Here is a 26,660-nt window from a genome sequence, read left to right as displayed (position 1 = left end):
AAAATCACAAGAACAAATGAGGAAATGAGAGAACCTGAAAGTTCATGAGAAAAAAAAAAATAAGCAAAACACCGTGACCATGAGAAAAAAACAAAAATTGTTACTGAACATTGGGCTATGAATTTAAAAATAAGCAAAACAAAACCTTAAAAAATAAGTGTGTCCATGAAGGTTGAGTGCAAAAAAAATTAAGAATTTTTATAAGAAAACACAGGAAAGTGGTATTGGGTAAATAGTAGAGGACAGAAGAGAAAAATAAATATCCACAGAAGTCAAGGTAAAAGTTGTCAGAATAGAACAAAAACTAAAACAAAGTAAAACAACGACAAAAAAATTGATAAAAAATAGCAAAGAATGAGAGAAAAGATGAGATGAGAAAGATGAGCAAACTGAAATCGAAATTAAGAAGGAATTTAAAAAATTAGAGATAAAGTGGTGGGTAGTTACGGAAGACAAGTAGAGGAAAATAAACATGCACATTATTGGAGTTGCTAATAGAGAAAAGAGAAATTATGGGATGACGTAAATACTTAAGAACATAAATAAAATTAAGAGAACGTTCATAAAATACTAGAAAACTGAACTGCATTATGATCTGAGACTATAATGCACTAATAAAAGGATAAAAAATAGCCGGGCATTGGTGACACACGCTTGTCATCCCAGCATTTGGAAGGCAGAGACCAGAGGATCACGGTTCGCAGACAACCTCAGCTACTTAGCGAGGTCCTTTGCAACTCAGTGAGACCCTGTTTCAGAAATGAAAACACTAAAAAAATAGGGCTGGGGGTGTAGATCAGAGGCACAATGCCTCTGGGTTCCATCCCTGGTACTGCAAAAAAAAAAAAAATATATATATATATATAATTATATATATTATATATATATTATATATTATATATTATATATATTATATATAATTAATATATTATATATATTATATATACATATATATATGTGAAATGCAATATAGAAAATAAATAAAATTATGTAAAATACATAAAGGAAGTAAAAGAAAAACCTTGAGATTTTATATGTTGAAAAGACATAACAACTCTAATGGAAATTGTCCCAGAGCCATCAACGTTAGAAAATATCCAAGTTAAATTCACAGATAGTGAAAGAATCCTTTGGGTGGCCAAAAAAGAAGTCACTCAAAGAAGAAAAAAATTGGTGTGACCTTAAACTACTCTATAACACATTGGACACAGACAACTCCTACAAAATCTTCAGGGAAAGAGTGTGGCTCCAGAACTTTGTAACCAGTAAAAAAAAAAAAATAAATAAAAAATAAAAAATTTCAAAAGGCAATAACAAATGATTTTGAACATGCACGACTCAAGAAATATTGTTCCCACGAGACATCTGGAATTTTTTTTAGAAGAAAACTATAGTCAGAGATATTAAAAAGAAAACCCAAACTACAAAATACTAGCAATGAATATAGAGTCTGTGTAACTCTTTGCCTGAGACTCAAACAAATCTGGAAAATAGACTAATAGAACAGACTGTAATGTTGATTGTACTAACAGTAGAAATAATTGGCATATGAAAGTGGGAAGAACAGAGGGAAAGAATATGAGAGGTACAACAAATATCTCAAATGCAAGTTAAATGCTGGAGATTTAGTAGTAGAGATTTTATTTAGTGAACTCAAGATGAAGGTTTTGAAAAATTGAAGTGGCTAAATTTCCAGAAAGAGGTAATTTGTTAAAATACTACAAAATTTATAGAAAATAAAAGCAAGCATATTAAATTAAAAAAGCAAAATGTTTAAAAGGTGTCGAACAAAACTTAATATTCCTATGTGGTTTAATATTGAAAACCTAATACAGTAGAGAATAGATGAATATTTACTTAATCTAGATGAATATTTTCTTAATCTGATAATGTATATGTATGTAAATCCTAAATTCAGTATCATTTTTAATGGAGGGAACCCTAGAAGCATTGGCTAATTTTCACTAATTAGACAAAGCTGTTCACTAGCATCACAATTATGTAACATTTTTTTTCTGGAGCACTGACCAATGCAATTAGATAAGAGAAATAATTTAGATATAAACATAGAAAAGCACAGCTTTTGTGATTGTGTATCTGAAGGATGAAAAGAATCAGGTGAAAGTTCTTACAAGCAACAAAAGAATCCAGTATAGAAGTGAAAGAAAAGGATGTACAAAAGTCCATAGATTTTATAAATAGAAAGATACAACCATTTAGCCAGGCATAGTAACACATGCCTGTAATCCCAGTATTTGGGGGCTGAGAAGGGAGGATCACAGGTTTGAGGCCAGCTTCAGCAATTTAGTAAGGGCCTCAGCAACATAGAGCTTGTTTCAAAATAAAAAATAAACTAGGGTTGGGATGTAATTTAGAGGTAGAACATCCCTGAGTTCTATCTCCAGTATCAAAAGAAAAGAAAGAAAGAAAAATACAACCATTTAGAATATACAATAGAAGAAAAATCAAAATTCATAGCTTTATAAAAAAAGATAAAATCACTCACAATTTTACTAATTTCTATTAAGAAATGTGCAATTTCCAGATTGGGGGGAAAATAACATTAAATATTGAAAGTCCTCTAAGTTTTCCACAAGAATGCTACAATAACTGGAACAATGTACTATGGAAATTTTTAATATCTTGTCAGAAAGTCTTATACAAAAAATTTAATGTGCCATCCAGAAGAAATACTTTTAGGATATTTTTTGGATCTAGTAGGCTGATTTAAAGTTGACATGAAAAAATATATAGTATGAATAAGCAGTAAATTTCATCCGAAGGAGAATAAAGATGTGTTATTGTCCCACCATATATTAAAACATACTATTAAGCCATAGTTGTGAAGACAATATGGTTGGGGTATGAAGGTAAAATTCAGTGGAATAGAATATAGAAGACATATGTGACCCATAGTAGCTTTTAATACCCATGGGTTAAAAATGATATGCTGAATGACTGGCCATCTGGAGAAAATTGGGTCTATACCTCAGACCTTACACCAGCAGAACTTCCAAATGGATCATAAATTAACTATAAAACATAAACCATAAAAGTAGACCAGAAGACATCAGATGACGTTATTATGAGGAAAGCTTTCCCAAATGCGATAGAAACCAGAACCATAAGTAAAAGATTAATAAATTTTACTTACTACGTAAAAGATAACTATTTCTTCATGGCCAAGAGTACTATAAGAAACATAAAACCAGAGATTTTTTGCAACCCCTCTCAAAGACAAAATATAATTTTATTTAATATCTGAATGGATTCTATATTTCGATACAACAAAACCAAAATCCCTGTATAAAACTGGGTGCAGACCCATGTCCATTTATTCTGTATAAAGAAAACACAATGGAGATCTTTCCTGGTTGCTGTCTTCTTAAGCAAACCTTCTTCCGATTGTCTCAATTTCAGTAGTCTGCTTGTGTCTGTTGCAGTATTTATTCTGACTTGTTGTTATTCCTCTTTGCTGGCTTACTTGTTGTAGTCTCCATTTTATTTCTAAGAGTGTGCATTTCACAGGGGAACGGATCACATCTTTTCTACAGTTAGTTCCCTTGCACCAAGCACAGCACTGTCAAATAGGAGGGCTGTGATACTGTACTGTTCGGCTTTACTCTGTTCTACTCCATCGCCAGAAAAAAAAACCACAAAACTTTTCTGATCACATGTCAAACATATTTATTTATTTTTTTTACTAAATCCAATAGATACATTGAGAATTACAGAATTAAAAAGTCGCAAAGATCTACCAAGTAACTGGGCTACATACAATGTGAACGTTCTTAGTAGACTTTAATAGCTTGAAGCACAAGGCAGGATTACCTAATAGGGACTTACAAATGATTTATTGAATTTAAAAGTAACAGAAAAAGAATGTTTGCCAAAAGAAAGAGCTTTTTTTTTTTACAGTTTATGCGTTGGCAGAGTGCAGATCTTCATTAATAACGTCTTCAGTGTTTTGAACTCTATTTCAATGGCTTTGAATTTTCTTCAGTTCTTTTTTCTGTCTCTTTGACATTTTTTAAATTGAATTACCACGATGAGATTCATAGGCTTCGTTAGGAAAATATGAATGACTTCAGAAGTTCTATTCATACTTACTATTTCTCTAATAATCTTAGGATTAAATAAATGCCATATTTTAAGATATTTTATAATACTCACTATTTTTTACCTATTTTTCAGATTAGTCATATTGATGTTTACCGGATTATCTGGATATCACAGTTTTCAATTTTCTTAATTATTATTTAAATGTTTACTTCTTAAGTTGTTACTAATGTATCTGTGCATATTTCTTATAGGTATTTATTACATAGCCATATAATGATGCATATTTATATTTTCTGTTTTTAAGTTAAATATTCCTATGTAAATTTCTGTGGTGATTATTTTAAAGTAGCGGTTTACATATTTTGTTCAAAATTGTTGTCTGAAAATTTCTGTAACTTTACCAGCAGGATACAATGAGGGTCACTGTTTGAGTGCCAAAGATTCAAAATGTCATGGTTGCTATTTTTAGGAAGAATAATCGTCTTGGGAGGCTGAATATGCAGATAAATGGACATAGCTATCAAATGCTGCATATGAGTTTATGTTTTATTAATTTTACTGTTGCAGAATGATTTCCAAACGTTTGTGTTACTTAGCATAGCAAACACCTATTATGTGACATTTTCATTGTCAGGAATTTCAGCCTGACTTACTGGGCCCCATGACTCAGGGGCTCTCAAAAAAAAAAAAAAAAAACCTATAAATAAGGTACTGATTTTGTTGCTGGGTGATAGATTTTAAAATTATTTCATGCAAATCCGGGTGATAGATTTTAAAATTATTTCATGCAAATCCAGTCGTTGCTTATCTGCTTGGAAAGTATTCAAACAGAAAGCACAAATGGGAGACACAGGAGTCCTATTTAGAGAAGACAAGGCACCATGTGAGGAAGGTTGTACCCAGAGGAGAGGGAGAAGCGTGTGGAATGGGCCATTCCGGGAATGGAGAGGAGGCCGGGGTCCAGGAGCGTATGCTCCCTGGGCATGGGAAAGTGATGTGGAGTCTTCCATGTATCGGATTTTATAGTCCCTCCGAATATGGATTTTATACATCTTACCTTTGGGGTATTGCACCTTAGTGACCCAGCAGACGCCACCTGCTAATATCTAGCCCTACCTGACAACCTGGTCTGTGTGTGTCATCACAAAACTTGAGCGAGGTACTTGGAACTTGACACTTCCAAGTCGGTCACACAGTGTCAGGACTGCCAGCCTCTGGTACTTGCTGGCCAGAGCGAGGCTGGCCTTCAGTCTCTGCCCAGTGAGTCTCTCTGTGGCTCAGATTCAATGATGAGCACAGGAAATGATGTTTTCTATTCTCCAGACTTAAGAAAGTAAAGTTCAATTTAAATCAGAATTTGCCTTTTGCATCTAATGAAGGTAACAATGTAATGATTTTTTTTTTAAAAAAAGCATTACAAAGGCTTAATTATATATTATTCTTATATTAGGGTATAAGAATGTAATTTGCTGCCGGGCATGGTGGCACACAACTGTAATCCGAATACTCGGGAGGCTGGGACTGAAGGATAAATACATTCATGACCAGCTTTAGCAGCTCAGCACGATGCTCTGCAACCTAGCAAGAACCTGTTTCAAATTCAAAAAATAAAAAAAGGCTGAGAGTGTAGCTCAGAGGCAGAATGGACCTGACTTTAATCCCCACTATGAAAAATCAATAATAAAGAAAGAATGTGATTTGCTTCTTTCTGAGATGAAAATTCAAATTCATTGAATTATTGTAAATAGTGATAGGCATAAGAAAAATGCTCTTTCCTAAACTCACAGATTGAGTTTTTTCTCAGATTATAGTATTTTAACCAATCATAATACCTAGCAGAAAGTCTTTGAAACGACATGAGCATTACTTGCAGTAGCAGCAGTAGCAACAGCACACTTCGTGTTTATCACACACTTACTCTGTCCCAAGTTCACACCCTGTATGCTAGCCCCATTTAATTCTCAAAATTAACCTATGATGTAGATATGACTATTATCCCCATTTTATAAGCCAGGAAATGGAAAGTCATAGAGATGAAAGAACTTGACAAAAATTACACACACACACACACACACACACACACACACACACGTATATGGCAGAGCCTTGAATTCCACCCAAGTAATTTTGACTCCAGTGTTTTTTTTTTTTGTTTGTTTTGTTTTGTTTTGGTGGTACTGGGGTTCCTGGAAGCCCTTCTACCTCCTGGGCTACACTCCCAGACTTATTTTTTTTTTTTTTGAAACAGGGTCTCCTAAGCCAGCGCTGCTGGCTTCAAACCTGCGCGATCCTCCTGTCTCCACCTCCCAAGCGCAGGGATTACAAGTGTGCGCCATCACGCCCAGCCGACTCCAGTGTTTTTAATTAAAATAAGAAACTGCCTCTTAAGTAAAACATCTATTAAATGTGGGCCAGGAGGTGAGTGCACACCTCCAAATCATATTCTCCTTTTCATCCGGGCTGTGTTTGAGTTCTAGTAGGAGCTGGATCCACAGAAATCTAAGCAGAATTATGCAGTTCGGTTGGGAAGGTTTCTTGGCTACATCTTTCTTTTGTTGCCTCTGCTAATTGTTATTAATAGATGCCTGCAAACGATATGTTAGTGATTGTATTTGGGTTTGAGTAGCGATTGTACAATATAGAAAAAAGTCTCTGCCTTTTGGGGTTCAGGTTTTAAAGAGAAGGTGCATATCATCAGTTAACGGGAATGAGCTTTGGAGTGAGGTTACAGAAGCCCGGGTACTCGGGGCACAGGTATTGAAAGGCGGTGTGTCGATATCAGTTGGTAAAAGAGGACTGATCCATGTGATATGAGGCAATGTCTCCTGTTTCTGGATCGTTTTTGTAAAGCGTTGGCTATATGCCACAGCCTGTTGGTATTTGTGGAGGCGCCCACACCTCTCTTTGCAACTGTAGCCGTGTGCAGGTGGATTGTGAGCGGAGGGACCTGGAACGGAATGGATCCTTTGTGCAGTCTTTTCTAATATCAAATATTAGCATATGTACAGTTTTGTCCTAAGCTGAAATGACTTTGGAAATCATTCAAACTGGAACACAGTCATGAACTTTCCTGACCTAGGGTAACTTCTGAATCTCAGATGCTTTTAGTGGCCAATGAAGGTAAATACTCTAAACTTCTATTAGGAGAAGAATGTAGATTTCCAGTGGATACTGATGTTAATGATTGAGCCTCATGTTCACTATTTACAATTATACCAGTTATTTCACAGTTTAAATGTTCAAGGAAGAAAATGTAACATGTACACATGTGTGTCTGAATAGACCTGCCATGGTCAGAACAAGGAGAGAAATACAAATCAATGACTTGCAGAAAAAGAACCAAAATTGGGCCGTGATTGGATGGCAGTGTTACAAGTCTGAAAGGTGTTTTATTTCATTCAATCAAAAGGAATTCTTTGTATACTCAATAAAGACCAACAGTAGGCCGATGACAGTCCAAAAACTGGTGCACTTGAAAGAGATGATAGCTTCAAGTGGAAGAACTGAAAGTGAACAGAGTGTCCAAACAATGACTGTTTTATGAGGCTCTAAATACATGAACTACTTTGCCTCACAGCTTGAACAGATAATGCCACAAGCTGATGCTGTCCTTGCTGTATCACCCGATGCTGAGGCATATTTTTGTGCTTTTGTTCAATGACTCTTATAAATAAATGAATAATGCAGCCCCCAATTCATGAACCTACCTCAAGCTTTTATGTGATCAAGTGAAATTTTTCTCAGATTAGAAAATAGTAGAATAATTTGGAAAAATCATCAAGTACTCAGCTGGGTGTGGTGGCACATGCTTGTCATGTTCGTAAGCTGGAGTCTGATATGGGAGGTTCATAGGTTCGTGACCAGCCTCAGAAACTTAGTGAGCCTCTCAGCAACCTAGTGAGACCCTGTTTCAAAACAAAATAAAAATGGCAAGAAGTGTATCTTGGAGGTAGAGTGTCCTGGATTCAATCTCCAATACTGCAAAATCCCCAAGCAAACAAAAAAGAAGTGCTTATGATTCTGTCTGTTCCAGTCATCAATTTTTACTTACGTATGACCTCTCTGAATCTGTCCTTCTGCGCACGTGCCTTTGTTGATAATTGTAACCCGTGTGTACAATTCTGAATTCTGCCTTTTTATTTTATGTGATAAATGTTGGTTTGTTTCCACATGCAATCATAGTTTAATTACTAACATTATTTAGAGAATCATATATATATAATATATATATAATATGTATATATAATCATATATATATATATATAATTTTTTTGTAGTACTGGGGACATTCTACCTCCAAGCTATACGCCCAGCCTTATTTTTTATTCTGTATTCTGAAACAGGGTCTCACTAAGTTGCAGAGGGCCTCACTAAGTAACTGAGGCCGGCCGTGAACCACGATCCTCCTGTCTAAGCCTTCCAAAAGCTGTGATTACAAATCGTGTACCACCATGCCCTGAGAATCATATTTTTAATCATTTCTATATTTTGACCTTGTTAATTCATATCTTATTAAGGTCAATGACTGTTTTATTGAAAGTGAAATCACAGCAAAGGGAAATGATTTTGTAACAAGTTACTTTTAAGAATTGTAATGCCAGCCAGGCGTAGTAGTGCATGCTTGTAATCCCAGCATTTGGGAAGATGAGACAGGAAGATCGCGGTTCGAGGACAGCATCAGCTACTACTTAGTGAGGCCTTTTGGAATTCAGTGAGACTTGTTTCAGAATAAAGAATAAAAAAAAAATATAGGGTTAGCAGTGTAGCTCAGAGGTAGAATACCTCTAGTTGCCATCCCCAGTACCACACACACAAAAAGAATTGTAATGCCCACAATACATATAACAGTAATATATTTTGTAAAATTCATAACCCTATGTAGTGTGTGTGTGTGTGTGTGTGTGTGTGTGTGTGTGTGTGTTACTAGAGATTTAACTCAGGGGCCTTCTACCTTTGAGCTACACCCCAGCCCTATTTTATTTTTTATTTTGGAACAGGTTTTCGCTGTAAGTTGTTGAGAGCCTTGCTAAATTGCTGAGGCTGTCCTTGAACCTGCGATCCTCCTGTCTAAGCCTCTCAAGTACTGGGATTCCAGGAGTGTGCCACCAGGCTCAGCACCCTATGTGATTTTACTTATAGTGTGAGGATTCCAGGTTTATTATGACACTGGTTTGAATAACAATATTGAAAATATTTTTCTTTGTTACAAGGTATATGTCAAGTTTTTTTGCTATGACTAAATAGGAGTTTTGTTCCTGTTTTTGTTTAAGTAAGTTTTCCTTTTGTGGAGTGGTTGGTGCTTTTTTTCTTATGAATTGAAGAATCTCTTCAGATAGTACCATTTTAAATTTATTAAGTATTGGGCCTCGGGCGGGGGTTGTGCGGGGCACTCCAGACCCCTGGAAGAACCAGGGCCCGGGCCGCAGTGCTACGGAGTGCCTGATCCTACAACCTCCTCAAACCACACATACTGTCTTCTCTTATTTAAAAAAAGAAAAGGAAAAGAAAAAGAAAAAAGAAAAGAAAAATATCAGAGAGGGGTCAAGATGGCCGTGGCAGCTGCCAGGATACTGGAGATGCAGACAAAACCTATCTAACTGAACTGGAACTTTTGGAAAAATTCCCCGTGAAGGAAGACTGCTTCTTCTCTACATCCTCAAGAATCCTGGACATCACCTGTAAGGAGACAGTTTAGCGGAGACCTAGGAGGAAGGCGGTGTTGGAAGCGGTCATTGCGGTAGAGACTTGTATTTGGGAGAGGCAGAAATCTGATTTAACCAACCTTATCTTCTGGAGAAATTACCCCAAAGGTCGAATGCTACCGTTGCACATGCTTAGGAACACTGGACAACATGCAGAGTGGAAAAAGAGCTCGGGAAAGATTTGAAATGGTGGAGGCAGTGGCAATGGCAGTGGCCAGTACTCAGGAGAGGCAGAGATCTGATGCATTATACCTGGAACTTTTGAAGAAATAACCCCAGAGGCAGAATGCTGCCACCACGCACCCTCGGGAACGTAGAACAACCTGCTAAGTGAAGAGGGTGCTCAGATTGGAGCCCGCCAAACAGTGAGGCCGGTGACAGGGATAGCAAAGCCAGGATTGGAGCCTGCTGTGAGGCAAGGCCGGTGCTAGGGCCTCCAAGGCTGGGATCGGAGCCTGCCAAGGGGTTAGGCTGGTGCCAGGGCCAGCGAGGCCGGGATCGGAGCCTGCTGTGAGGCAAGGCCACTACTGAAGCCTCCAAGGCCGGAATCGGAGCCTGCCGAGAGGTTAGGCTGGTGCCGTGGCCAGTGAGGCTGGGATCAGAGCCTGCTGTGAGGCAGGGCTGGTGCTGGGGCCTCCAAGGCCTGGATTGGAACCTGCTGAGGGGTAACTCCGGTGCTGGGGCCAGCAAGGATGGGATCGGAGTCTGCTGTGAGGCAAGGCCGGTGCTGGGTACTCCAAGGCCGGGATCGGAGCCTGCTGAGGGGTTAGGCTGGTGCTGGGGCCAGCGAGGCCAGGATTGGAGCCTACCGTGAGGTAGGGCTGTGCTGGGACCTTTGAGGCCTGGATTGGAGCCTGCAAAGTGTAAGGCCAGTGCAGGGGCCAGCGAGGCTGGGATTGGAGCCTGCCTTGATGCATGGCCGCTACTTAGGCCTCCAAGGCTGGAATTGGAGCCTGCCGAGGGGTTAGGCTGGTGCCAGGGTCAGCAGGGCTGGGATCAGAGCCTGCCGTGAGGCAAGGTTGGTGCTGAGGCCTCCGAGGCCAGATCGGATCCTGCCGATGGGTTAGGCCTGTGCCGGGGCCAGCAAGGCCAGGATTGGAGCCTTTCATGAGGCAAGGTTGGTGCTGGGACCTCCGAGGCTGGGATCAGAACCTGCTGAGAGGTTAGGCCAGTGCCAGGGTCAGTGAGGCTGGGATTGGATCCTACCTTGAGGCAAGGCCAGTGCTGGGGCCTCTGAGGCCAGGATCGGAGCCAGCCGAAGGGTTAGGCTGGTGTGGGGGCCAGGAAGGCCAGAATCTGGACCTCCCATGAGGCCAGGCCAGTGCTGGAGCCAACGAGGTCGGGATCAGAGTCCTCCGGGTGGCCAAGCCACTACTGGGGCTGTCAAGAGTGGGACTGTAACTTGCAATGCAGCATGCACAGAGAAATATCACAGAAAATAAAAACCAGATGCTTCCCTTAATTAGCAAAAACTAGGAGGAAAGGGGTAACAGGAGGAGGTCGAGTTATAGAATGGGCCCTATAGCATAGCAATTAAGGTGACCAATCAGAGGGGATGGGATGTGGGAGGATGGAATCTCTTTAAAACTCAGGAGGTACATAAACAAATGTATCAAAGATAATTACCAATCAAGCATAGGATCAAGGGAGGGAGAGGGAATGGGATGGGGATTGGATGAGGGCTAATTGGATGATGTGTGCTTGTATATCCTCTCAAGTTTTGTATTCCAATGTGATGTATGATTACAATGCACCAATAAAAATATATTTTAAAAATTTATTAAGTATTGGTAAGATATCGCCAAGATTTGTTTTATATTTTGTTTCAGATTTTTAATTTTTATTTATTTTTAAGTATTCATATCAGCAGTATTTTTCCTTGTGATTTCTCATATTGTTTTGAGAAAAAGAATGTTATTCTTCTCTGGAATATTGATCTGTATAGTATAGGTATGCATTCTAATTATATATTCTAATTTAGACTCAGTTGAGAAATCATTATCATGGCCATATTTATCAATTTAATATACTTGGAGCTTATTTTATTATATACTATGCATATGACTTAAAGTTAGATATTTTAAAACAAATACTACTGCTTTATGTACATTGTTTTGAGATATTTGTTTGTATATAGACCAACCATTCTTTCTATGTGAGTATGTGTGTGTGAGAGAGTGTGTGTGTATGCGTGTGTTTTGCGTGTGTGTGTGTGTGTGTGTGTGTGTGTGTGTGTATGTGTGTGCAGGGACATTCTATCTCCCAGCCCTTTTTATTTTTTATTTCAAAACAGATCTCACTAGATTGCTAAGAGTCTAACTAAATTGCTGTGATCATCTGATCTCAGCCTCCTAAATACTGGAATGCCACCATCCCCAGCTTAATCACTCTTTTTAATTTATTTTTATGCCAGCACTCCTATTATCTCTGTTTATTGATGCTTGTGCTGATCTTTACTGGATTTTTTTTTTTTTGGTCAGTTTTCATTAATATGCAGCATTTTCAAAATAAATCTAAAAACAATATTGCTAAGTGTTCTAAAACACAGGCAGCAAAAAAGAAAAAAAAAACTCCTACTTGAAGTTTGGATATAAATATACTAAACCTATAAAGTTACTTGCCAAGAGAATATGTATATTTTCATTTAGTTTTACTTTATGTGAATATGAAAGAAAAAATTAAAAAAAATTTTTAGTAGAGAGTACTACTTAACAAATGTCATGGAAGAGCCTGGGGCATTCGTAGTGTTGGTAGGCCGCTAGGGTTCCTCAGCTGTCTCAGGCTGGCCCTGTTTTTCTCTTCTGGACAGCTGTAGACACCATCTGGGATCAGTCAGAGAGTATGAATTGTGTCATTTGGGTGAATCTGCATACCAGTTCAACACGCTGATATGTGTATTTAAAACCGGCATGGAACAAAATAAAGATGGATGGTAAGCCTCATGCTGATCATTTAAACCAGACATCAGAGGGTTGGAAGCAAGAAGAGACGTTCCTCACAGCGAAGTGTGTGTGTGGGCCAGCTCCCGGAGACCTGGATGCTTCTGGGGAAAATGCAGATCTACGTGAGCTCCAGAAGGTTCTGCATGATGGAGACTGCCTTTGGCAGGTTTGCCTAGCGAGGTCTGCTCCCACCCCCAAAAGTCCTGGACCCAGATGCCAGATTCCTGGCCAAGAGTAGGGTCTAGTGAAGTGGAGCTAGACATCTCCTCTTCCCTTTTATTAGCCGCCCCAACCCTTGACGGACAGGTGACCCCAGGGATGTCTTGGCACCAGGGCATGCCTGGATTGGGAGTGTGGGTTTGCCTACACTGAGGCTTGACCCCTGGCCTCCACCAGCGCTGTGGTGCTCAGCCTGCAGCAGTGTTCACTGACTCCATATCCTGTTCAAAGATGTAGCTGGATGCTTATGCCTCCGATTCCATCCTCTCTACCACATCCATGTCCCTGAAGCTGTGAAAGGTGACATATGGCTGACACGGGGATGGAGCTAGTGCGTAGGGTCCGAGCCCTCTGGGTGGGGGAAGATGAGGTGACTGAAAACCCATCCTTGAAGGTCCTGGGAAGGTAGTACCATGCAGGAGGCGAGGCTCCGAGCCCAGGGAGCACATTCCATCATCCCACTGAACTGCTTCCACGGGACACAAATACAAAGCAAAATTTATTTCAGTGTAATGACTGCAAAGCATTCAACTCTAGGGCGGGTCCCTGTTGAGAGCAGAGCCTTGTTCAACTGCGCTGGCCATAAACCCATGCGGCCTGCCCGGACACACCCAGATACTTCTGACTGTTATAATCAAGACTTCCCTCTTAATTTGTTTGCTCATACTTTTTCCTGACAATGTGAACCATCCCTACTGATGTAGTAACTATTTGTTGAATGAATTAATGCTAGTATTTAAGCAAAACCATACATATATCATACAAAAATAAATACAAATATGTATTTATTTTTTGTCCCTCCCATAGTTTTGCAAATAGAATTTTTACTAATTCTTACTGATTTGGAATCAGTGATTTTTGTTTTTTTTCTGAAAACAATCAAAAGGCTGAATAACATTTGTGAGGTTGCTGTGAAAGCAATCAGGTCTGAAGCTAAGCCTGTTCTCCTGGCGTGTAGAAGTTTCAACAATTTTGAAGATTTCTTTCTTAGGGCTCGCAAATAGATATTTCTCTTCTTAACACTTTGTTTCTTATTTCATGATTTTTCTTTTCCTTAGCCCTAAACTGATGACTAGAATTACTTGGAAGAATATTAATATCAAAGGACTACCTAAGAGAAAAACCTTTGAAATGAATCCCAGTATTTTAGTCATAAATTTTAAAATCCATTCCCCCAGCCGGGCATGGTGATACATGCTTTTAATCCCAGCACTCAGGAGGCTGACACAGGAAGATCCCATGTTTGAGGCTAGCCTCGGCAATCTAGCAATACTCTCAGCAACTTAGTGAGACCCTATTTCAAAAACAAAACAAAACAAATAATAAAATGGGCTAGGGGTATAGCTCAGAGCAAGAATGCTCCTATTTTGATCCCTAATACTACAAATTAATTAATGAAATTAATTAGTAGGGGTGGGAGCTGGGGCTTGGGGGCGCTCCCTGAGTGCTCTTTCTCTCTATCACTCTGAACTTTGTCATGATGTATGACTACAAATCACTGATTAAATAAAAAAATGCATATCCTATTATAACATCATTATTTAAATTTAAAACTGTTCTCAGACATGGTATTTTCTTTCTGTCTGCTTTCTGGAAATCTTGTTAATTAAATCTTATTAAGTAGAATAACAAAATAATATATTTTCTGCTAACTGTATCTTATCTGTACATGGGATATATACTGATGTTGAAATGCCATGCCATCCCAGGACTTGGGAGGCTGAGACAGGAGGATCCTCGATTCATGGCCAGCCTCAGCAACATATAGCAAGGCCTTCTGCAACTCAGTGAGACCGTTTCAAAAATAAATAAATAAATAAATAAATAAATAAATAAATAAATAAAAAAAACAGGGCTGGGAATATAGCTCAGAGGTAGAATGCTCTGGATTCAATCCCCAGTATCACAAAACAAGACAAAACAAGGCAAAACGCCATTTTATATTTAGGATTACATGCAAAACTGAGGGTCTGAATTTTGTCGGCCAGTTGAAATCCCACGACTGTATTTGTAAATGTGCTCGCTGCTGCCCTGGCCAAAGTCCAGTCTAAGCAATAACATCCTAGTCTGCAGACCTCATAGCCCGTGCCTGTTATTAAGGCATTCTTCTCTGCTTCCTGTTCTAAAGAGCTGTGTAACATTGCCGATTTCATGTTAAAATTCTTTATCCCCCTGTGCAGGCCATCAGCCTGTGCTTTATACCTTTACTATAAGCAATTTTATTGACTGTTTTTATTTAACGTTATTTATCATATGGCTTATTGTTAACTGGTAATCTCTTAGAATAGTGGGCCACAATTCTGTGCAATCATTATCAGGTAACTGGGTTTATATCAATTCACCATTAACTCCAGTTTTCTAAAATGCACCATATATGTCTTTATTGCCAAACAATCACTAAGGGCCTTTAAGTGGTCCTTGAAACTACCTTTTCTAACGTAAGAAAGAACGTGCTCAATTAAATGATTCCTTAAATGCTGGCTTTAGGTCAACTCAATGTCACGAATCAACTCGGCTTTTGTCAATTTGATCCAGTTCGATGCAGAACATTTTGAAATGGTTCTGGACAGCAGAAAGTAAATATAATTGTTAATCTAATTTTCTGTAGAATCTCAGAGCAGGAATACAACTTTTTCATTCAGAAAACAACTTTAATGCTTTGAGGATATATATTTATACTAACATCTTTGCACATACAAGACATTAGAGTCGATTTGTGTCAAACTGATTGAGGGTCATTTCCATGCCTGCAAGGGATTCTGAAAAGGCCATATTTCAGTGCCTAGAATTTCTTTCCTCTTTTGTTATTCTCTATTTTGGGGAGGGTAACTGAGGATTGAACCCTGTAGCATTCTACCTCTGAGCCACACCCCTTCCCCTATTTTACTTTTTATTTTGAAACATGGTCTTGCTAAGTTGATGAGGGCCTTGCTGGGTTGCTGAGGCTGGCCAAGAACCTGTGATTTTCCTGCCTCAGCCTCCCGAGTACTGGGATTACAGGCACGCACTGCTGTGCCTGGCTGTCCCCTGCTCTTAATCCAGTGCTCTCTTCAAGTCCCATCTCATACTGCCTTTTTCTGGGATTTTTCTCTGTGTATTTCCCTAGAGCTCAGGGGTCCCTGTTCTCCTGTAAAATTTACCATTCTTTTTTTTTTTAATTCCTATCTATAGCGCTTGATATATTTTACCTTTACTATGGCAGGCCCTTTGATGTCTTTATTTCTCTGATTGCTCGGTAATGCCTTGCAAACTAGTTTCACATATTTATTTGTGTACAGCTACCAACATAAAGCAAAAAACCCTATATTAAAAAAAGAGAAAATTGTGAATGCCGTTATCAAATCATGCAGATGCCCAGAAAGCAGCAGCAAATAGTCCTCTTATTATCAAGAAACCACTTTGAGGAAAGTGAAAAAGTTACAAGGAGCAGAAATCTGTTAGTGGAAAGGAAAAAGGAAACGAGGGGCTGGATATTGATCTTGCCAAATGAAGCAATGAAAGAAAATATTGCTTTGTGAATTTCTTTCCATTATTTTCTCAAGTACAATCCAGCAACTCAGATTAAGAGAACAATGGCTGAGGTGCTGGAAATAAGTCCAACCCATCTGATAAATCCCTAAGGAAACAGGAAATACCATATTTTTGAAAGGAGGAAAGACCTCCTTGAGACCCTATTATTCTTTTTCAAATCAAAGATCGTCTTCCAAGGCAGGATATATTTCTTAAATTTTTAGCCATGCCTGTCATAACCCTCAATGCTTCTTTAGTTTTTAAAAATGAGCTCTATGTGAGAGTAGAATCATTATTTACTTGTATCAATAGCTTGTTTTGAGTAGAGAAAAACATTTTGGTTGCATAGGAAACTGAGAAATTTTGGTCTGACTAGTGAGTATTGTTTTAGTACCTTTTTTTTTTTTTAAATTGCTGTGACCAAGATACCTGACAATCACAACTAAGAGGAAGACAGATTGGGCTTAGGGCCCATGAGTTTAGAGGTCAGTGTCTGATCCACTTGCTCATGAAAGTTATGTGTTGGTGGTAGGGCTTTAGGATATGGGGGAGGAGAAAAAGCCACTTTCACCTCATAGTGGTAGCAAGCAGAGAGAGCCAGAGAAGAGGGGGCCTGGGACAAATACCATCCCCAAGGCCACTCCCCCAGTGACCCATCTCCTGTCATTTTCTGCCTCTGAACCTGGCTCCATTGACAACAAATGAGTTTTAGGGGACATTTTAAAATTTGAATCCTAATGAGTATCATCTCTGATGTCATCTGCTAGTATGGTCTTCAGCTACAGTGTTGAGTCTCCATGATGTGAAGTGTAAAGAAATAGAGGATCTGAAGGTATGGGTATAACCTTCATTAATTTCCTCTTCTTTATTCTTCCTCTTCTTCTATCTTCTACATTTATTGGGACTCTACTAGATGGACACTGATTTCATCCCCTCCAGGTGCTGACTGTCAAGGGAGGTGGACGGAAGGCAATCTGCAGTCATGAAATCGCATGGTAGAAGCTAGCTATCATGGCCAGGCTCATGGTGGTGGGGCCCTAGAGACTGGGCGGCAGTCTCATCACCTAAGCTTCTGTTGTCTGTGTTACTAATCCAGTCAGGAGATCGTGGTGAGGCTCAAAGGGGGCTTACTGTATGTTGCAGTTTTGTAACTTGCAAAAATACTTGCATACATAGACACAGGGAGTGACTTATTTGATATAATATGGAAATGCCTTCCGAATTTAAGACGTAGAATTTAAGGAGAAAGTAGCAGGTCAGGAGTGGTGGTACACACCTGTGATTCCAGTACTTGGGAAACTGAGACAGGAAGATCATAGATTTGAGGCCGATGTGAAGTGACTTAACAAGACCTCTTTTCAAAAATAAAATATAAACAATAGGGTTGGGAATATAGTTCAATCCATGAGTTCAAACCCCAGTGCTACCACCAAAAGAGAGAGACAGAGAGAGGGGGGGGAGAGAGGGGGAGAGAGGGGGAGAGAGAGAGAAAGGAGAGAGAGAGAGAGAGAGAGAGAGAGAGAGAGAGAGAGAGAGAAAAGAAACTAACAGGAAGACAGATTTATTTATTTTTGAATTTGAAATCCATAATGTTCATCTCTTTTCTGAACTCTCCCTTAGTTCTTTTTTTGTTGTTGTTTGTTTTTTGCGGGTCTGGGGATGGAACCCAGGGGCATTCAACCTCGGAGCTACACCCCCTGCCCTATTTTTTATTCTTTATTTTGAAGCAGGGTCTCACTAAGTTGCGGAGGGCCTCACTAAGTAGCTGAGGCTGTCCGCGAACCGCGATCCTCTGGTCTCAGCCTCCCGAATGCTGAGATTACAAGTGTGTTCGGCTTCTCCCTTAGTTCCTTTTGAAAAATAAAACACAAATCTGTTGGAACTTTAAAGACAGGGTCTTTGTCAATTTGACATCACCAGTGACAATCACACCTAGTAAGTGTTCAATATATATTTGTTAAATAGCTTTAAGAAAGAATTTTCCACTGAGATATCTTTGTGTGTTTAATTATAGTATTTATTAGGCAAGTGGGGTAATTTTTCTTTGGTACATGAAATAAAATATCTAGGCATGTCATAATAAAGAGTTCTGGGTATTGTATGCATCAAATTAGGAATTCTGATTATGGCCCATCCTGCCCACGATTTATGAGCCAGAGGAAAAGAGGGAGTTAGTAGTGATATAAATAATTATACAGTGAAGTTAGTAGTGATATAATCATTCATAGAATTGGGATCTTGGCAAAGGGAAATAGTTTCTGAGATGTATCGGTTGCTCAGTCTAATAAAGTTTAGTTATCTTTACTTTTTTCAGTATTAGGGATTGAATCTAGGAACATTCTACCTCTAAGCTATACCTCTGGCCATTTTTTTTCTTTGAAATGGTCTTTCTAGGTTGTTGAGAGTCTCACTAAGTTATGAGGCTGAACTCAAACCTAGGATCCTCCTATCTAAGCCTTCCAAGTACTGGGCTTACAGGTGTGTACAACCACACTCTGTCCTCTTTCTTTACCACCAAAGTTTGTCAATTGCATTTTCTCTAGGCCTCAAGTTTTCTTGTCTGTAGAATAAGGAGATTAAACCAAATGATCTCTAATGCTAGGACTATGAATTTATTTGGAGATCGATAGTTGTTTTATTTATTTTTTGGTTGAGCATTTCCTTTGTAACAATTTTGTAAAATATGTTGAATGATGTGGAGATATTCTCAGTGTTAATATTCTATTAAATATTATGCACCTTTATTCCTACTGTGTTTTTATTATAGATACTATCAAGGTTACATTAATGCAAGTTAGATAAGAGTCAAAACGCTTGAGAATATGGGATTGAAATCAGGACTTTTTATAATTATAACCTTATTCTGATGATTGCATTTTAATTTACTATAGACATTCGATCACCCACCTTTAAGTTTTTTCCATTACGTTTCACTGAACTTTCTCCAAATGCAGCTTATTTTAGTCTTTTCTTTCTTTTAATATACTTTTATTAGTGCATTGTAGTCTCATATCATGGTGTAGTTCAGAGTGATAGTGGCATGCATCACACAGCACTTGGGGAGCTCTCCCAGCCCCCTTCTCCCTCCTTTACCTTCCTTTCCCTTCCCAGTACATGATATTGAGATTGGTATTGGTAATTTCACATATGTATGTAACATCAGTGAAAGTGTTCCCATCATTAATTCTCTCCCCTGCATCCCTTCTCTTAGAACCCCTCCATCACCCCACTGGGGTTTCTCCTTCTTTGCTTAAAGGCCCTCTTGTATCCCATAATCAGGCCTTTTCAACTGAGAAGTGCCTGAGCGGATGAAAGACATTGGGATAGCAACTGCGAAGGGTGATAACCAAGTTCAGAATCTGAGTAAACAGCAGAGAGAGCTTGGGTTGCCTATGAAAGTTCCCATTGAATTCCACACGCAGCAGAGGACCAAATCCAGGCAAGAAGAGTGAACACAGTTGTACCTGCAGAATGCCATCAAAGGCTTAGCAGTGGATGATACTAACACGAGCAAAAACAAATAGAAGAGGCAATCACTAAGGACACGTTTGGCCAGGGCTCTATTAATTGGAAAGAAAGACTAGAATGGAAGCAAGTCTTAAAGGGAGGAGGACTGGTTTTTGCCAAACAGCCGCATCATTCACTTTTTAAAAGTTGGAAAGGATGCTTACAGCTGGCGGCTTGGCAAGCCATGACCTCTCGTGAGTATTTCTCATAACTGATAAAAGATTTATCTCAGCTGTTCGGTGTGCTCTGCAAAAAAAAGCTTATTAATGAACTCTAAGAAAGATTTCCTATCTATGTTGAAGACAGGTATACATTTGAGTCTCTGTTAACTTAAATAAAGGCTAATCAGTCTTATTTTAATAGCATTCTTTGGTTCTCACTATTGTAGAATTCTGGAGAATTCTACAATATTGTAGAATTCTTTTTGGAGAAAATATTTACTATACACATCCAGATTTTTTTTTTTAGTAATAAAGAAAATGCCCTTGCATGTCTAAACTCTTTATAATTACATAAATTTTTTTAACGTAGTGTTCTTTGTATTCCTTTCTAGGTCTTAAGTTTTAAATTCTAGGTTCATTTCAGTAGAATGCCATGTAGGGACAAAGAAGATTGTCTTGACAGTGCTGCTGACAATGTATATGTCAGGGTGTAGCTGTCTGGCACATTCATTGTTGTGCATTCCTGTGCAAGTATGCCTTTGTTTAGTCTTAGGGAAGTAGGCCTCTCTTATTTTCCATATACTCAGGCATGGCTAATGACTGTGCTGCTTTGTGTGGAATGCAGATGTTTGCATTTTCACACAAGTTTACCCAATCACCTCTTCACTTCTTTTGCAAACTGCAAGGTGTCTAATATACAGTGAAGGATGGAGGTATTTTTGACATATGATTTCTAAGAAAAACTACAAGGGTTATGGCAGACAAATAGTGTTTTCTTTCCAGTTTACCTCATTTATTTTTAAGCCTTACAGTCTGCTTTTGTACCATGTGTTGCTGTTATAGAATGCCTGGCTAATTATTATCCTTTGAAGTTATAATGTCCTTTGCTAGCGATGTCTTTTTTTTGTGTGGTACTGTGGAATAAACTCAGAGGTGTGTTCTATCATTTAGCTATGCCTCCAGCCCTTTTTATTTTTTATTTGGAAACAGGGCGGGGTGTTGCTCAATTATAGCATGATGGCCTTAAACCTGTGGTCCTCCTATCTCAGCATCCCAAGGACTGGGCTTACAGGCACGCAACACCATGCCCAGCTGCAATATCTTTAAAGCTAGAAAAGCTTTTGTTAAATATAACTACAATTTTGCACAGTTTCACGTTGCAATTTTGAATGCAAGCTGTATCTTTATCATATAAAATAGAAGACTTATTATCCATCTTGGTAATTTAAATATGTCTGTACACATGATACCCAGATGAATTTTAATACCATTCCTTAAAGTATATGGATACTTTTTGGAGAAAATGATTAATACCCATGAAAGACTGCTTTCAGCTTATCTATGTTAAAAGTTAATATATTAAAAAGGTGAATAAGCTTTGGGGGTTCAAATATTTACTATACACATGCTGTGTTTTACCAAACATAATTGTGTGTGTGTGTGTGTGTGTGTGTGTGTGTGTGTGTGTGTGCGCCATGTAACCTATTGCCTGGGCTCCTTTTACCTGACTTATAAGTCCTGACTCCCCAGAAAAGCAGTAGTCTACACCTGTTATTGTGTGAAGCAGTGGTTTATACATTATATCAGAGCAGTCATAAAGGTAGTCACAGCCCTGAAGGTGATTTTTTATCTGAGCCAGCTCAGGAGAATGGAGATAGCAGATAGCAAATAGCAATACCTACTTATCCTAGTCATGGTGAAGAAAGTCATAGGAATATTTCTTGCAGTTTTTTTAAGTGCTGGTGATTGAAACCAGGGTTATTCTACCTCTGAGCTATACCCCCAGTATGTATGTATGTATGTATGTATGTGTGTGTGTGTGTGTGTGTGTGTGTGTGTGTATGTATGTATATGTATATGTATGTACATTTGTATTTTGTAAAAGGTTCTCCCTAAATTGCTGAGACTGGTCTCAAACCTGCCATCCTCCTGTCTCAGCCTCCCATCTACTGGAATTACAAGCATGCACCACCATGCCCAGTATTTCTTCCACCTTTAATGTCCCCCTATCTCTGTCTCTCCAAGTTCTTTAAAACCTTGTAGGACAGGCAGTGAATGTTCACTTTTTATTTGCTTAGCATTAAAATATTTATTTTTGAACTAATTCAGATTTAGTGAGTTGCAGAAAAATTCATATTTTCTAGTTGAGAAAGCTAAGTTTCAGAATGAGTACATGATTTATTTTGATTCTAATGATAAAATATGTGCTCAATAAAATTTACCAACTGGTGAGAGTAAGAAAAAAGTGGAACTAGGCTCTTGAGATTCTTTATTCTGTGACATTTTTGGCACTTATTTTCATTCTCCTGGATTAAAAATCTTTCTTTCAGGTATGCACAATATATGGAAAGTTAGCTGGGCATGGTGGCACATGCATATAATTCCAGTACTTGGGAGCCAGAAGCAGGAGTGCAGATTTGAAACCAGCTCAGCAACTTAGTGAGGCTCTCAGCAACTCAGTAAGAGATACTGTTTTCAAATATGGCTGAGGGTGTAGCTCAGAGGTAGAATAACCCTGGGTTCAATTCTCAGCACCACCAAAGATAGATAGATAGAGAGAGAGAGAGAGAGAGAGAGAGAGAGAGAGAGAGAGAGAGAAAATTATAACATCCTTTGGTAAGTATAAATTGAGAAAAATGTTTGAAATTTTGTTTTTATTAATCAATAACCACGTGATTCACAGTGAAAAGATATTTGCAAACACAGCAGTCTTTCATATCATTTGGTGACTATTTATTGATCCATGTCATTTTTGTTTTCACAGAAATTGGCCCAGTAACAATTACCACAGATCCCAAGAAATTTCAATATGAGCTTAGAGAACTGTATGTTCAGGTGAGTACTTGACTTCTGTTTTCTTTTTGGGGGAATAGAAACCTGTACACTTTTGGCTGACTTTTCTTATTTTAAAAAATCTGAAAGAAGTAATTTTGTTCTTTTTTTCTTTTTCTTTTTCTTTTTTTTTCTTTTTTTGGTGGTACTGGGGTTCCTGGAAGCCCTTCTATCTCTGGGATACACTCCCACGGGCTACACTCCCAGACCTATTTTTTAACTTTTTTATGTGGAAACAGGGTCTCTTAAGCCAGCGAGGCTGGCTCCGAACCAGCTCGATCCTCCTGTCTCCGCCTCCCAAGCGCGGGGATTACAAGCGTGCGCCACCACGTCCGTCCGGCATAATTGTTGGTTTTAAGGGACTTAGTTAGTGCCACTTCCCTTTTCCACCTCTGAATCCAGAATGAATTGAACTACAGATACTGGAATATAACAGAAAGGCTTTAAAATATCCCCCTCATTTATATACTATGTGTGGCCGTTTTTACTCTCCAAAGGCAGAGATATGAGTTGTTGGCCCCTTTATAGGTAAAAAGTTTGCTGAACCTTGCTTTAGATAAAGAACTTTTACTTAGAAACATTAGGAACAGTTAAAAATTCTTCCCGACACAAAAATGGCATATCTCAGGTGATTTTGATGTTCTCTGCCACAGGCTAACCGTCTGCAATTTTTATTGTAAATGTAATTTGGTTAAAAAAGAAGGTGAGTAACATGAAAATAGAATTTGGAGGTAGAGTTGGTACAAACCTTCTCCTTGTTACTGCTTAGAGATGATTCCTAAGTCTAGTCTTTCAAAAAATTGCTTCTCTGAGACTGTTTTACTAGACCACTCCCTATGGTCTCTGCTGCTGTTATCTAGAGACTTTTGGGGCCACTTTCCATCATTTCCTAGGCTATTGGTATCGGTTAATCAGTTTCCTTTTCTCTTTAAGACTGCCATAATCCTGCCTGACTTTGACATTTACGGGCAGGGCCTAGTCAGACAGCGCCCCATTAGTTCCTTCACCTATTAGTTATCCTGAGTGGGCTCCCTTTCACTCTCTTTTAGCCTTCTATTCTCCCCTCTTGCCCTTGTCATTTTCTCAAAAGGTTCCATCTCCCCCATAACTGATTCAGGCATCTTCACCATCAACTATCTGTCCTCTAAGCTGGTTGGTGCCACTTATACCACAACTGCTCCTTCATCCTTATTGACTGTACTCGGGCCATCAGATCTCTCCTTTTTGCACCTTCTTTCAGTTCAATCCAGAGATTTCTCATTTGTGAAGTACCTTTTATCACAATGTCCATTGCTTCTCTGTCCAAAAGGCAAAACCCATGACAGGTAGATTCCATTGTGAATTCAAACCATTTATCTCAAGTGGATTCCCAATATACTCCCATGACCTTATTGTGTTTCTTTGGTCAATTAAGTCTCCCACTCTTCTTAATGGCAATTGCTATGCTTCATAAATTTTTATCTACTCTCCATAAGCCTTATGGAGAGACCCTCCTTATGGAGGTATCCCTTATCCTGGGACCCTCTTACTAGTGGGTGTTTCAGCAAGTAATCTGCTGAAAGCAAATGACCTCACTTGCTGTTTTGTGCACAGGCACACAGAGATGAAACTCTTCTCTTCCTTGTTCATAATATCTAACTCAACTACTCCCAACATCTATCCCATCCTTAATCTTTATTTGGTCTCAATTCTTTGGATTTCCCCAGATCACCACTATCAAACTTTTTTCTCAACTTCTAAGTAAATAGTTCCACTGGTGTTATTCACATATGTGAAGTTACAAATAGCAATCTCAATATCATGTATGGGGAGCCGGGCATGGTGGCGCATGCTTGTAATCCCCGCGCTTGGGAGGCTGAGACAGGAGGATCTCGCAGGGTCGAAGCCAGCCTCAGCTGGTTTAAGAGACCTTGTTTCCAAATAAAATATAAAATAGGTCTGGGAGTATAGCCTGGATGTGGAAGGCCCCTGGGTTCCATTCCCAGTACCACCAAATATATATATATATATAGTGTGGGGATAGGAGGGAGTGGAGAGGTAGCTGGTAAGAAGCTCAAGTGCTGTGTGCATGTTTGTCCTGATCACTCTGAGCTATACTGTGATTGAGACTACAATCCACCAGTAAAAGGCTATCTATATCATTTGTCTATGTATGTATGTATGTATGTATGTATGTATGTATGTATGTATCTGTCTATCTATTATCTATGTATCATCAATCTATATCTGCTTTTAAACATTTGTATATAATGTTGGCCCCCTCAAAAGGAATTCTCATTTACTTTAAGTATGTGACTCTCCTCCCAAATAGATAAACAGATCCCAACATGAAAAAACATAACGAGAAAGCAAAATGAACAACACACTTCTCCATTTTTCTCAAATACTCTTACAAGTAGCACCTTGCATCCTTCTCAGTTCCTTCAGTGCCAAGGAAGCAACATCTTTCACTTCCTTAATTTCACACCCCTCATTTCTGTCAATCACTCCTTAATCTACTTCAATCTAGTTCCCAGTCTCCTCCCTCCATCATGGAACCAGCCAAGATGTCCACAACAGACGAATGGCTTACAAAACTGTGCGATATGTACACAATGGAATTTTACTCCACTATAAAGAAAAACATGATTATGTCATTTACAGGAAAATGGATGGAACTGGAGGACATTATGCTAAGTGAGATTAGTCAGTCACAAAAAATAAAATATAGGATGCTCTCCCTAAATAGGATGCGAAAGCTAGGGAGAAAATGAGTTATAGGAAGAACTCTAGACAAAGAAGGAGATACTGCAGATGAGCAAATGAGGTGACCTAACTGAGGGGATGGGGAGGGAGAAGAGGAGAATTCTATAATGTACATGATGTATTTTAACAAACACATCAATGTCAATCACTAAGCCACACATGAGAAGGAGGGAGGGTGTGGGAGTGCGGTGGGAACTGGTAAGGGCTAATGGGTGATGTGTGCACTTGTGTCTCTATCATCTTGCATCCCATTAAGATGTATGAATACAGTGCACCAATAAGAAACAAATAGCTGCTTCTGGTGGCCACGGAGCTCCATTTTGCTCTAAGACAACAGAATCATTTCAGTCCTCATCGCAGTGTGGCCATCTCCAGAGTCTTTCACAATGTTGCCCTCTTCCTCCTTTGTTGACACATCCCGTTTCCTCAGCTACTTTCCCATTTTCTTTCCCACTTTTCCTAGTCAACCTCTTAGGGATCTTCTTGTGATTATAGATCATACTGAGAAATGTACATCTACACAACACTTGGTGTGATTCCATCCCCCTCCCTCCCCTTCCCCGTGGATATCTTTGAGATAGACATGGGCAATTTCATGTATGTAGGCAGCATTATTTAAACTGCTACCTTCTTCACATTTCTATCCTCCCTCCTCCCCCCAAACCCCTCCATCTCTCTACTAGAGTCTCTGCTTGTGTATCTGAGGCCTCTTTCGTTTCCTAGTTTCCCTTGAAATGTTAGAAGCAAAGGGTTTCTAGGAGAAACTTTGATAAGGCACACAATATATAAGTGACAAATTAAAAGCTAAGCTAAAATGAATAACGGCTTCGTGGGCGAAGAAGGAAGAATCCCATAATTCACACTTTACACTAAAACAATATGTTTCTCCTAGAAACCCTTTGCTTCTAACATTTCTTTCTACTTAGCTCTTAAACACTGGGCTTTCTCGGGGTTGGGGAATTGGCCCTTTTTCTCATTTT

General features: G+C 39.0%; 1 protein-coding gene across 1 annotated transcript in view; it reads left to right on the top strand.

Annotated features, from left to right (window-relative positions):
* Positions 1-26,660, top strand: part of HMCN1 (hemicentin 1) — a gene marked incomplete at its 3' end in the record, with an annotated part of 469,132 nt that overhangs the window by 99,868 nt on the left and 342,604 nt on the right. The window contains exon 2 of the mRNA XM_080699395.1: positions 22,868-22,938. Within this exon, the coding sequence (XP_080555521.1) occupies positions 22,868-22,938 (71 nt within the window). The remainder of the gene's footprint in view (positions 1-22,867; positions 22,939-26,660) is intronic.

This window comes from Muscardinus avellanarius (assembly GCF_963383645.1).
Source record: "Muscardinus avellanarius genome assembly, chromosome: 7".
Lineage (NCBI taxonomy): Eukaryota > Metazoa > Chordata > Mammalia > Rodentia > Gliridae > Muscardinus > Muscardinus avellanarius.
This window is presented reverse-complemented; position numbering and strand designations above follow the sequence as displayed.